The 14,751-nt window shown below is 38.6% G+C and overlaps 1 protein-coding gene across 3 annotated transcripts; it reads left to right on the forward strand.

Annotated features, from left to right (window-relative positions):
• The first annotated feature begins 7,558 nt into the window (after window positions 1–7,558).
• LOC107808509 (histone deacetylase 6-like) lies at window positions 7,559–14,296 on the forward strand. Of its 3 annotated transcripts, XM_075251691.1 has the most exons (5): window positions 7,559–8,226; window positions 8,338–8,480; window positions 8,973–9,079; window positions 13,276–13,329; window positions 13,982–14,296. In XM_075251691.1, the coding sequence occupies exons 1-3, from the start codon at window positions 8,026–8,028 to the stop codon at window positions 8,980–8,982; spliced, it is 354 nt and encodes a 117-aa protein (XP_075107792.1). In that variant the 5' UTR covers window positions 7,559–8,025; the 3' UTR covers window positions 8,983–9,079; window positions 13,276–13,329; window positions 13,982–14,296. The 3 variants fall into 3 exon arrangements, with proteins under 3 accessions (XP_075107792.1, XP_075107791.1, XP_075107793.1); XM_075251690.1 differs by having other exon boundaries at window positions 13,276–14,296; XM_075251692.1 differs by lacking the exon at window positions 13,276–13,329.
• The last annotated feature ends 455 nt before the right edge of the window (window positions 14,297–14,751 follow it).

Genomic DNA, 14,751 nt, shown 5'->3' on the forward strand with positions numbered 1-14,751 from the left:
GACGAGGAACAATACGTCGATGAGGATTAAAAAGTTGGTTTTTTAAAGCACTCTCGTTTTATAGCTAGTTTCTTATATGTTTCAATCTAAATGTGTATTATATTATGCAGATGGCAGGCAAGGGTCAAGGTAACAATGACCCTACTAGTTCTCGGGATCGAGAAAAGGGTAGGAAGGGAAAAAGGAGGGTAGAAAATAATACTCCCTCTTGTCCACCCTTTTCAGAGATGCCTATGTCTTATCCTCCACCACACGGCTATACTGAGCTGCCACAGCATCACGAGCCGTACACCTTCATTTAGACACCAAGTCTTCCATCACAGGGCCATATGACTATACGTCCGACATACAGTCCAGCTGCCTCACAGCCATCTGCCTCACAGCCATCTATATCACATCCACATGGATCACATCCCTACATATCACAGCCACATGGATCGCATCCATCCATGTCACAGCCACTTGGGTCACAGCCATCGGTATCACATCCACTTGGGTCGCATCCAGCTATGTCGCAGTCACAGGGATCGCAAACATCTTCATCATCGACTTCATCTATTGTAGGCCTTTGCCTACGAGGCAATAGCTCTGACCTGCCTACACTGTCTTCACATGCCTCTGATACACATGCTTTGGATGGTGATGACGAGATAGTGCATTATGATCGATATGGTAGGATCATCATAGTCCCTGAGGGTGATGGGTAAGTGTTATTCATTATTTTTGCGTCTACTGATTTGTAACATTTTTACTAAGATATTAATGTATTTTTATTGTTAAATTGCAGGTTCAGGCCGGGTAATAAGACTACGAAGATAATCACCAATGCCATCAGAAAGCTTTATGATGGCCCTTATGCGACTTGGACTGATTGCCCATTCTCACTGAAGGAGCAAATTTTCAATCAATTTAAGGTATAAATATTCTTTTAAACAGTTTAATAATTTATATTTATGATGTTTCCATCTAATATTTAACTTTTGAAATACATAGCAAGTGTGTATGGGAAGACCGCTATAGCGCGGAAGTGGCTACAAATTTTCATCATAAAGCTCGCAAGAGATTGGTGGATGCTTTCTCGGATGCTAGAAAGAAGAACAAGAGGCCTGGCTGGTTACTTGAGAATTTGTGGAATGATTTGCAAAGGCAATGATTTACCGCAGAGTTCTTAGAGAGGAGCGAAAAAGGAAAGAAAGCTCGCGCATCCGAGAAGGGAGGCTCCTTGCACACTGGAGATGCGATCAGCCTAGGGACAATATTGGTACGTAATTGCTTAAATTATTTTACTTTTCTAAGTATATCTATTCTGTTTATTAACTAAATTAATTTGTTTTCAGGAAAAGAAGTATGGGCGTCCAATGAGTCATGATGAGCTATTCAAGGAGACACATATTGTGAAGAAGAAGAAAGAGGGGGATCAAGATAGGTGGGTCGAGGACCGGGCCTCGACTGCATATGTAAGCTTTCAATTTTCTTTAAGTATTATAATTTACTTTTATAAAAATTTTGAAATACTGATTTAATTTAAAATAATATAGGGTCACTACCAAAGTAACGTGGAGGAATTCATCCGTAGTCATCCAGCTGGTGAATCGGGTGAGCCAACCCAACCTTCGGACGAGGATGCTGAAAGAATATGGTTGGAGTCTGTTGGCGGTCCAAAATGGGGGAAGGTATACGGGCTTCCTACTAAAAACTTTCCATCGCTATAAGTGTGGAATGCGAGGAATAGGGACTTCCTCGCAAGGCGAGCAACTTAATAGGGAGAGCCTCTCCGCTATGAGGGAGACAGTGACAAAGCTCACATCAGAGCTAGAAGCGGCCAAGGAAAGAGAAAGGCTTAGAGATGCTCAATTCCTTGGCATGCAAGCTCAGATCAGAACTCTCCTATCTAGTGGAGCTTTTCCGTTGCCCCGATCTCGTGAGTCATCTCCAGAGGGTCGACCTCCACGTGATCGTTCCTCCCGTCCTGCTCGTGATCATTCCTCCCGTCCTTCCCGTGATCGTGCTTTCCGTCCTCCACAAGACCGTTCTCTATATCGTCTTGTAAATGAAAGTTCATCAGACGGTGATGATGATGTTGTAGAAAATACCCCTTGACTTTTATATACTTTGAAATAGACAAATAGAACCAGTTTTGAACTAGTTGTAATTAGTTTTAACTTGGTTTTGGATTTTTATGTTCAATTGAACTTTAATTTGTTAGTTTTAAAGTATTTATTGAATGTTTTGGTTATTGTTGTTGTTGTTGTTGTTGTTGTTTTTGTTGTTGTTGTTGTTGTTGTGTTGTTATTGTTATTAGGTGTATTGGTATGCTGGCAGGTGGTGTAGCTGCCAAAACAAGCATTTTATGCCAAAATTAACCCCAGAAAAACCGACCAAAGTTGGTTGGTTTTTAATAAAAAAAATAAATTATTACAAAATACCGACCAAAGTTGGTCGGTTTTTAATTAAAAATGTGAGAAGGCACGGGAGAAAATATGTTATTGATATTGGATGATAAATACAATACAAGAGGTCCCTATTTATAGCTATACACTACAAGGAGATATTACTCCTCTTCCAATGTGGGATAAGACTACACTATACATATCTATAAACTAACACTCCCCCTCAAGCCGGTGCATACACATCATATGTACCGAGCTTGTTACACATGTAACTAATACGAGAACCAGTAAGAGACTTAGTGAAAATATCTGCTAGTTGATCATTCGACTTTACAAACTTTGTAACAATATCTCCTGAAAGTATTTTTTTCTCTGACAAAGTGACAGTCGATCTCAATGTGTTTAGTCCTCTCATGGAACACCGGATTTGACACAATATGAAGAGCAGCTTGGTTATCACACACTAGTTCCATCTTGCTGATTTCTCCGAACTTTAACTCCTTGAGCAACTGCTTGACCCAAACTAACTCACACGTCGCCATAGCCATGGCCCGATATTCGGCTTCGGTGCTAGATCGAGCAACTACATTCTGTTTCTTGCTCTTCCACGAGACCAAATTACCTCCTACTAGAACACAATATCCAGACGTAGAACGTCTATCAAAAGGTGATCCTGCCCAATCAGCATCTGTGTACCCAACAATCTGCTCGTGGCCTCGATCCTCAAATAGTAATCCTTTGCCTGGAGCTGACTTTATATACCGGAGAATGCGAACAACTACATCCTAGTGACTATCATATGGAGAATCCATAAAACTGACTTACAACACTCACCGGAAAAGAAATGTCAGGTCTAGTCACTGTGAGGTAATTCAATTTTCCAACCAACCTCCTATATCTCGTAGGGTCTCTAAGAGGCTCCCCATGTCCAGGCAGAAGCTTAACATTCGGATCCATAGGAGAGTCAATAGGTCTGCAACCCATCATTCCAGTCTCCTCAAGAATGTCTAAGGCATACTTCCGCTGTGAAATAACAATACCTGAGCTAGACTGAGCGACCTCAATACCTAGAAAATACTTCAATCTGCCCAGATCCTTAGTCTGGAAGTGCTGAAAGAGATGTTCCTTCAGATTAGTAATACCATCCTGATCATTACCAGTAATAACAATATCATCAACATAAACCACTAGATAAATACACAGATTAGGAGCAGAATGCCGATAAAACACAGAGTGATCAGCCTCACTACGAGTCATGCCGAACTCCTGAATAATTGTGCTGAACTTACCAAACCAAGCTCGAGGGGACTGTTTCAAACCATATAGTGACTTGCGCAATCTACACATACAACCATTAAACTCCCCCTGAGAAACAAAATCAGGTGGTTGCTCCATATAAACTTGTTCCTCAAGATCACCGTGGAGAAAAGCATTCTTAATGTCTAACTGATAAAGAGGCCAATGACGTACAACAGCCATGGACAAAAAGAGACGAATAGATGCTACTTTAGCCACGGGAGAGAAATTATCACTATAATCAAGCCCAAAAATCTGAGTATATCCTTTTGCAACAAGACGAGCCTTAAGCCGATCAATCTGGCCATCCGGGCCGACTTTGACTGCATAAACCCAACGACAACCAACAGTAGACTTACCTGCAGGAAGAGGAACAAGCTCCCAAGTGTCACTCGCATGTAAAGCAGACATCTCGTCAATCATAGCATGTCGCCATCCTGGATGAGATAGTGTCTCACCTGTAGACTTAGGGATAGAAATAGTGGACAAAGAAGATATAAAAGCATAATGTGGTGATGACAGACGATGATAACTTAAACCGACATAGTGGGGATTAGGATTAAGTGTGGATCGTACACCTTTGCGGAGTGCAATTGGTTGACTAAGAGGAAACAAGTCCACAGTAGGTGCAGAATCTGATGCGGGGCGTGAATCACCTGGGCCTGATACTGGATGTGGACGACGATGATAAGTCAAGAATGGTGGAGCTGCAGAAGGTTGAACTGGATTATGTGGAGGAACTGGAGCTATTATGTGGAGGAACTGGAGCTATAGGTGGTGGAGCTACAACCGGAGCTGTAGGTGGTGGAACTGGAGCTATAGGTGGTAGAGCTACAACTGGAGCTATAGGTGGTGGAGCTACAACTGGAGCTGTAGGTGGTGGAGCTGGAGTGACTGAATCTCCAAAAGATGAAACTGGTAGTACCTCAGAAATATCTAAGTGATGACCTGAACCTATGAAGTATGATTGGGTTTCAAAGAAGGTAACATCAGCGGACATAAGGTACCGCTGGAGGTCAGGAGAGTAGCATCGATACCCCTTTTGTGTTCTCGAGAAACCTAGAAATACGCACTTAAGAGCACGAGGAGCTAACTTATCTGTTCCTGGAGTAAGGTTATGGACAAAACAAGTGCTTCCAAAGATACGGGGTAGAAGAGAGAACAAAGGTAAGTGGGAAAACAAGACAGAGAATGGAACTTGGTTCTGGATAGCTGAAGATGGCATACGATTAATAAGATAGCAAGATGTAAGAACGGCATCCCCCCAAAAACACAACGGAGCATGAGATTGTATGAGTAGGGTACGAGCAGTTTCAATAAGATGTCTATTCTTTCTTTCAGCTACCCCATTTTGTTGAGATGTGTACGGACAAGATGTTTGATGAATAATCCCATGAGATTTCATAAACTGCTGAAATGGGGAAGACAAATACTCTCGAGCATTATCACTACGAAATGTGCGAATAGAAACCCCAAATTGATTTTGAATTTCAGCGTGGAAGGTCTGGAAAATAGAAAACAGCTCAGATCGATTTTTTATCAAAAATATCCAAGTGCACCTGGAAAAATCATCAATGAAACTAACAAAGTAGCGGAATCCTAAGGTGGAACTGACCCGACTAGGACCCCAAATATCTGAATGGACTAAAGTAAAAGGTGACTCTGCTCGATTATCAAGACGTCGAGAGAAATGGGAGCGGGTATGCTTACCGAGCTGACATGACTCACACTCTAGAGCTGACAAGTGAGATAAACCAGATACCATTTTTCTGAAGTTTTGACAAACTGGGATGTCCCAACCGTTTATGTAATAAATCTGGTGAATCAGTAACAGGACAAGTTGTAGAAGGAAGACAAGATGTGAGTCCATGTGATTTAGCAAGGATAAGGTAATAAAGTCCGTTTGATTCACGCCCGGTACCTATGATCCGCCCCGTATTGCGTTCCTGTATAAAAACATGGTCATCAAGAAATAAAACAGCGCATTTAAGTGATTTGGCTAAGCGACTAACAGCTATGAGATTAAAAGGACTATTGGGAACATAAAGGACTGAATCTAAAGGTAAGGAAGGAAGTGGGCTTGCTTGACCTATTGCAGTTGCCATGGTTTGAGACCCATTGGCCATTGTGACTTTTGGAAGAGATTGAGAATACGAAATAGTAGTGAAAAGAGATTTGTTACCAGAAATATGATCTGATGCACCTGAATCAATGACCCAAAATTCAGAGGATGAAGATTGGGAGAAACAAGTCACGCTATTACCTGTTTGAACAACAGAAGCTATCTTAGAAGATGTCTGCTTACATGCTTTATACTGAAGGAACTCAATATACTCTGCTAAAGAAACCATCCGACTATTCAAAGCATCGGTTCCCATGTCGTTACAATTTGTAGTAGTAGGGTTAACTTGAAATAGTGGAAATAAGTAACTCCTGTGAGAAAACTGAAGAAATAGCTTGAAAAACACTGTTTACAGCATGAAAACAGAACACTGTTCTGTGCCGGAAACACTGTTCACGCCGGAAACACTGTAGCTCGCCGGAAAATTCCAAAGTTGACGGAATTTGTTGTAACCAGGATGGATAGACTCAGAATTCCTTTGTGAGCAAGCTATCCTGAAGAAATATTTTCAAAAAATGCCCAGAAAGGTCACTGTTCACGCCGGAAAAATATAAAAGTGGCCGAAATTTGATTTGAATTAGATGGGTAGGCTCGGAATTTTAAGGAGAACACACTGTCCTGAAGAAGCTTCGCGAAAAAATGGCCGGAAAGTGGCCGGAACCCTCGCCGGAAAAGTTGTTGCCGGCGCGTGGAAGAGCGTGGCGGCTTTTCTGCCGGATAAAATTTCAGGGGTTGGTAGTCGGAGGGTGATCTACCTCGTGGTGGTGTTGGTTTTAGCACAACACCGACAGAAAATGACTTTCACTTAGACAAGCCTTAAGTCACCGGAAAAATTACACGATGACTAAGTTCTTTCTTCCCGGTTAACGCTGGAATGACGCACAACGATCTTTTCTCACTAATGCTCTGATACCATGTGAGAAGGCACGGGAGAAAATATGTTATTGATATTGGATGATAAATACAATACAAGAGGTCCCTATTTATAGCTATACACTACAAGGAGATATTACTCCTCTTCCAATGTGGGACAAGACTACACTATACATATCTATAAACTAACAAAAAAAAATAAATTATTCCAAAATACCGACCAAAGTTGGTCGGTTAATGAACATTGAATTCCCAGAATTCAACTTTACCGACCAACTTTGGTCGGTATTTTGCCTGCACTGTTGAGATTACCGACCATAGTTAGTCGGTAATGTTTAATTTTAATTATTTTAAAAAAATATATATTTTCAATTACCGACCAAAGTTGGTCGGTTTTTTTTAATTTTAATAATTAATAAAAAAATATAATTTAGTTAAACCGACCCACTTTGGTCGGTAAAATTAAATTAATAAAATATGTTTCCGACCAAAGTTGGTCGGTAAGTAATTAAACTTGTCAAATGGTCGTTTTAAGCTACCGACCAAAGTTGGTCGGTAATTTCCGACCAACTTTGGTCGGTAAGCCATTCCGACCATCAAAACACCGTCCACACCATAATGGTCGCGTTTTGGTCGGTAATTGGCCATAACCGACCAACTTCATGATCTCTTTTCTTATTTTATTTGTTTCTTTATTGCGCACGAAACAAATATATATTTCTATGTCCTTGCGTTTACGGATTGCTCTCGTATTGTTGTCTGTGAAGTAGTATTACCATATTCTTTTATGATATTTTGTTGATTTCCATAAAAGATATAAGAGGTCTTTATTTAGGATATACTTAATCGGATTTAGAGGGCAAAATACATATCCGATATTTTTTAGAAGTGGAACTATTTAGTTGATCACTCATTAATTCTGTAGATATTGATGAATTTATCTAACAGAATTTCTTTAATTGAAGCGTCAATTGCCTATAAGCGTGTAGGCCATAGCTGGATAGCATCGTTGGCTCTTCAATGGTCTGTTTTGCCAAAAGCGCAGCTTACTATATATGAACTATTTAATTTTTCCACTAACATGCCCAGTGTTGTTGTGTGTGCAGCGTGTATTCTAGATAGATATCGATGTTCACCACGGAGATGGATTTGAGGAGGCTTTTTACACCACAGATCGGGTTATGACAGTGTCTTTTCATAAGTTTGGGGACTTCTTTCCTAGTACGGGGCATCAAAGACATTGGTGCAGGTTCTGGCAAGTACTATGCCTTAAATGCCCCTTTGAATGATGGGATTGATGATGAAAGTTTTCGTCGTCTATTCCGTCCCACAATCCAATAAGAAATGGAGATCTATCAACCTGAAGCTATCGTTCTTCAATGTGGTGCTGATTCACTAGCTGGAGACAGGTTGGGCCTTTTCAACTTGTCTGTCAAAGGCCACACAGATTGCCTTCGATTCCTCAGGTCTTTCAATGTTCCTCTAATGGTATTGGGCGGTGGAGGTTATACAATTCGAAATGTTGCTCGGTGCTGGGCCTATGAGGTCTGTCTTTATCTCTCCATTTTGGTGATTTTTCCTGCCTTACGATTTTCACCTACTACTTTTACTTGTCTTGAAAGTTGAGCTATGATTGAACTTCTTTAACGTTTATAGACAGCAGTTGCAGTTGGAGTAGAGCCTGAGAATATATTGCCTTACTATGAGTATTACCAGTGTCTTGGCCCAGATTATACTCTTCATTTTGAACCATTGCCCCTGCAGAATAAGAATCCACTCCCGGATCTGGAGAAGATCAGGTAATTTGAACACCATTCTTTAGGGGCTTTCGCTTTGCCGTCAGTAAACTATGAAAAAGCTAGTATCTAATATATGTTCAAACCACTGTAGGGTAAATGCTGTTTTCCTAGTTCAATTTTTGTGTTGCATCAGCCAGTGTGAGATCATGATAAAATCTTTGTGAAGCTGCAGCAGCTGTTATAACAGTTTCATTGGCTGCCATGTTCGTCAATAGTCTTTTTAGTTTGTTTAGAGATTTGTATGTCTGTTTAGGAATAAGTGTTGTGATATTTAGAGAACCTCTTTGGTAGGGAAGGACCCCTGATTTATCTTATATGATAAATTATTAGATATAGGTCCAAATGGAACACATGCAATAGACACAAAAGATTTATGTTACTAACCTGAACCGGAGATCCCCTCCACCCTCCCCTTGCTTCTATATTTCTTCTTCACAACAATTTCTTGTCTTTCTCATTTGTGTTTATTTGACTTATTTGGTGTTGTTACAGGTCACAATGAAGGTCGACTTTGACTGCTGAGGTTGATTTTGGCAACAACATGTTTCATGATTTAGCGTTTTTAGTCAAAGGCGGCTCTAGGGCGGCTCTAGGGTAAGGTAAGTGAAGCCTTTGTCTTAGGCCCCAAATATTTAAGGTCCCAAAATTTTTATATAATTATTAATAAAAGATCTCAAATTTTAATAATTTTTAACATTTGGCAGACGTAAGATTGAGTGAGTTAATTGAATAATTTTTTCTCACTAAATTAAATAATATATTTACCTTCTCATCAATTTTATTTTTTTTCTTTTATGTATAGTCTTTTTTTATGGTTATCACGATTTTACTTTCTAATTTAAACTCAAATTCTCTAAATTAACTATTCCTTTTTGTCACATTTGATTGATCCACACACCAGAAAGCACGTTCTTTTGTATCTCATCTTTTTTAACTAACAAATCCCTGAGACAAATGTCGCAAGGTTCAAAACACGATGGATAATGGGCTCATCCTTTACCATTTTTACTTAAGGAAAGAATTCAATACCATATGACATGCGCCTAACTCATACATCATGAGTTGCGCTCTCACCACTAGATCAAAGTCATGTAGTTTTTTTTTGTGTCTCAATATTATATGGATTTTATAAAAGAAGTTCCAGAGTCTTTTTAATATATTTTGGTTTTAGGCCACCAATTCTGTTGAGCCGCCCCTCATTGACAATCAACATTTATTTACAGACTACCGCCCCATCATGAACGTACTATTCAACCAACTTCATTCACATTTGGTAACTAAATGACACACTCACTGCCATTAATGTTCTTGTCATTGTTGCCTTATCTTAAGTGAAACTATAAATTTGATTGAGAATATCAGGGGTGGACAAATGGCTCTAGTAGGAGACTAGTAAAGCCTTGATTTAGGTCCCCCAAAATTTTTAATAATGGATTTTATAATTTTATTTCAAATTAGACAATATTAATGTTTGTAGAAAAAATAAAAAAAGTACAAAAAAAATTATAAAAAAGAAAGAAAGGTGTCTACTCTTTAACAGTAAAAATATTTTTAAAACTTTGAATTAAACTATTTAAATCTTCATATTAGTAAATATATTTTTTACAACAATATCAAAGGTAACATATTGCAAATACATGTCTAACATCTCATTTATTTAAATTATCTTTTTTTATATAAATAATAATATTAATATGTGAAGTTAAAGGCTTTATTTCATTTAAGAATATATACTATAAACAACAAGTATGAAAAAAATGGCAAGATTAATTTTCTTGCATATATGTGTGTACGTACAAATAAAAAAAAAGTATAAGGCCTCTTATTAAAATTTGGCTTTAGGCCACTAATTTTATGGAGCCGCCTTTGCTTTTAGTTAGAATATTAAATACAGTTTGATTGGGTATTCCGAATACAAATGTAAAGATGCGTGTTCATACTCACTCTTTGAATTGTTACTTGAACTAGAAAATAGGGAGCTATGGTAATAGTCGTATCTTGAAACCTTTGATGTTAGTATTCAAGGCATTGAAGCATTTTATCAATCGTAGCCATGAGGCATCACCCTCTTCTGTTAAAGAAGAGAATTTACTTTTCTTGTGATAATTACTAGTACTATAGAAGAGCATTAAAGCTGAACGAGGTTCTCTGGCCCCGTGCCCGTGCCGCCGGAGGGGAATATTGGGTATTTCACAAATAGGCAATGCTTCAGACTGTTGTTTGTTGCACTTCACAAATAGGAGTGAACGGTTACCAAACCTGATTGATCCCTTAAGTTAGGCCTTCATTCCTCCGTTTCTGTAAAAGTCAAGAATTCCTATATTGATTTCATCTTGGTCGTCTTTCATGTCCCCATTACTTCTAGTCTGCCAATTTGGTTATGCCTCTTGTGTACATTAGTATCTTTTAAAAAAATTGTCTCCTAGCTTCAACCACGTGATTCTTGATTTTTGTCGCCATGCATGAATCTCATCTAGCAAAACGTATTTAACTTCATTTTGTATGCTTTCCTATTCAGAAACTCTTGTCCATCAAGCTCTTTATCATTCATAATCCAGTGGTCATTAGTTTTTCAAGAGCTCATCTTTCTTCCTTTCTAGGTTTTCAAAGTTGCTTGAAGTTGTTATCCTGTTTTCAGAGTACTTAGTTTTTTGGACAATAAAAGTCAGATCTTCTTCTTAGAACGACTGCTTTACCATCTTTGTGAATCTCTCCACCTCGGTCCATATATTTTCAAACCTCTGAAGCATTATTTTATTAGTGAATGGTCAAAAGCAATCATATTTGCTTGGTGGCTTCGAATTCATCGCCCCATTCCTAGGAGAAGAAGAACGCATTCAGCCTGGAACAGATTCTCACCTTTTACCCAAGTGAATTTGTAGCCTCATAGAGGACTGGAGGATTTGCCAGTTCTAGATCTTCTCGTTGAATTCTAAAAATTCAACCATAGCCCCACACCAGCTGAGCATAACTTCAACCTATCAAAAGTTCTCCATTCTTCTACTTTTCCTTTTACCAATATCCACATGTCCTTTAAAAGGAATGAAGAGTGAAGAAACAAAATTCTATAATTGCAACCAAGAATCTCGTTCAACTATAGGTTCAAATGGAGGGGAAGGATGGACAAGAAAGGGTCATGTGAGAGATGCAAAATGAAAGATGAGCAGAAAGTGAAAATGTAATTAGTATGGAAATTAGTTCTGGGAATACATAGGGCTTTCTCTCTGCTCAATCCCCAGAAATATCGAATGGAGTATTATATTTAGCCAGAGGAGAGTCTAAGTTTCTGTTACACCCCATGTTTTTGTACGTGAAAGTACGTCGTAAGACAATTGATGTGAGATCGGAAATGAGATCCTCTTTGGAAGTATATGAACTGATTTAATGTTGTTACACCCTGTACTTCAGACGTCACTGTCATTATAGGATTATCTAATGTAAGCTCAAAAAGGATGAAATCTTTCTACAAGGATAAGAAAGGTTTACCGAAATCTTAAGTAAGTTAAGATGAATAAGAGACTTGTTTATTATAATTTAAATGAGTTTAAAGACATGATATGACTATATATGATGTTTGGATATAAAATATAAAATTTAAGAAAAAATTGGATTTAAATTGCGGAAAAATCAAGCTAAGATTTTTCTTGTAACGAGCTGTTTTGAGAAATTAAATTCTTAAATTTTATAATATCAATTTGGGACATATATCATACCAAAATGAAGGTCTTGGAACCTAGTTTCCAAAGGTCCAAACCATATATTCATACGATATCGGGGTAGATAAATATGAATTTTTAAAGTAGGATCGCCAAGTCACGTCGCCGCACTTCGGAGAAACTGGCAGGTTTATAGGTCAGGTTGAGAGGCAGTTTTCTCCCAATATATTGAGAGTTACGAGGACATATTTATATGGAATTAAAACCACATGTGTAGTTTCCAACGCTGCAAACCGTTTATCCATACGATATCAGAATAGAGAGATACAAGCGTCCGTAATGCACTGCTCAAGCTGCCAATCATGCAGCTTACCCACCTGCTTGGACAATTAAGGCGGTGGGCTTATAAGTGTGTCTTTTACCATTATATCTCGTCAATATATAGAGAATACAAACACCAAAATACTCTCAAGCTCTCCAAGGACTTTTCCAATAAATTTCAAGCAAGATCAACATTTCATTCACGAAATCATGAAGAGATAACATTAGAACGATCCCTACGACATAAGTATCATTATACCGCCTCTCTTTTTATTTTTAGTTGGAGTTTTAGAAGGTAATTCATAGTTAAAAAAATACATACTTTCTGTATTAAAACTTTTAAATATCAAGGAAGGTTGATAAATTCGTTTCCTAATAGTCAGAACTCACGGGACAGTGATCGAAAGCCGTGAGTTCGATTTATTTCACTTTTAGTGGGCTTTTTTATTGTCCACTCGTGTTAGCCTATTGTGTTGCTTATTTATGGAGTTTGGAAGGATGAAGTGCGTGGAGAAACGCCACATATGGTAGGGTAGTAGGCTGGTCGCTCGTCGTTGCAAATTCATGCTAATCGATAAACTTATTGATTGGGTGTGTTATGGTATATTTTGGATTTTTGTTATATTGAAGGTACCGCATTGTAGTTGGGTTATTTTGGAGTTGCTGATTGTATTGTGTTTGTATCTCGCCTATAGTAGGCTTGAGGGAGCAGTAAAATCAGGGGAAATGCTGCCTGTTTTATTTTAGAATCGAGTTATCGTTTGAGATACGTGATATACTAGCACCATCTAAGTTGTACATGTATTTCTTTGTTATAGGGTTGGCGCGCTAGTTGTCATAAGCTTGTTGTTGAGTTGCATTGACGATTTGAGGTATGTTAAGGCTATCCCTTCTTTCTTTTTGGCATGATCCATATGATACAAACGAAACGAGCAAACACGAAACTTTCGCAAATGACTCTATTCTTAGAAGTACTAGGGGTGCCTATGTTCTTGATTCCCCATCTACCCTATTATTATATCGTCTGTTCATGAGTCTCAGAAAATATGTAAGTTAATAAAGTTTATTTCATGATATTAACCGAAGGCATATTGATCTTATGACATCTCGAGAGATCTTATTGACTTACTTCATTATGCATTGTATTCATTTATACATGTACATTGACCCATGACCAGATGACGTTATATATGCGTATATTATATTTATATGGGATATGAGGAAAGGTTACATCGTTATATACGCACCACCACCTGATCAGCTGGTATACATTGATGAATTCGCCCACAGAGGCCGAGATGATATGGTGGGATGCCCTCAAAGGCTTGGTGATGTTATGTACGCATATACCTATGCATGATATGACATTTATATGCATATTCATGACATTATAATGTTTCATGATTCACAGAGCTATTCAGACTTACAATTTGGGTTATATACTGCTTTCATGCGTTGCATACTCGGTACTTTATTTGTACTGACATCCCTTTTGCCTGGGGACACTGCATTTCATGCCTGCAGGTCCCGATAGACAAGTTGAGAGTCCTCCTAGTAGGCTATCAGCTCAGTGGAAGGTGTTGGTGCACTCCACTTGCTCAGGAGTTGCCTATTTGGTCAGTATGATTTAGACATGTATTCATTGGTATGGCGGGGCTCTGTCCCGACCTTTATGACGTTTATGTACTCTTAGAGGTTTGTAGACAGATGTCATGTATATGGATACTTGTATGGCCTTATCGGCCTATGTTTTGAGTGTACAAATGATCATGTCGGCCTTATAGGCCCGTATGTCACATGTATAAGTTTCTATATAATGTTGGGTCATCATGTCTAGTATTCCCTTATGTTTTGTTCTGGTTATCTCATGACGGCCCTTTTGGCCAATTTACCCCTGATGGTATGATAAGAAAGATATGTTACGTTGGTACTCGGTTAGGTAAGGCACCGGATCCCCGTCGCTGCCCATCGGTTTGGGTCGTGACAATTTCTCTCTCGTGAAAGGACAGTAGGCACACAGCACAAAATATCGATAAAGCTCACTTCAAACTCTTGCTCTTTCCCTAACATGTATGTTCTTGGGTATAACTGCTTGGCACTACACTGTGCTTTGCACACCATAATCTCAGCAGAAAGCAAGTGACTTGCACAAAATGGATAAAAGGATTTCTCAAAAGCTTCTCTTAAGTTAAATAAATATTTGACCTTTTATATCATAGACTCACCCCAGCTTTTTGACAAAAAGACCTTCTACCACAGCCTTAATTACCCCTTTGTAGCTTTGGGTATTTTCG

Source organism: Nicotiana tabacum, chromosome 4 (genome assembly GCF_000715075.1).
Source record: "Nicotiana tabacum cultivar K326 chromosome 4, ASM71507v2, whole genome shotgun sequence".
NCBI lineage: Eukaryota > Viridiplantae > Streptophyta > Magnoliopsida > Solanales > Solanaceae > Nicotiana > Nicotiana tabacum.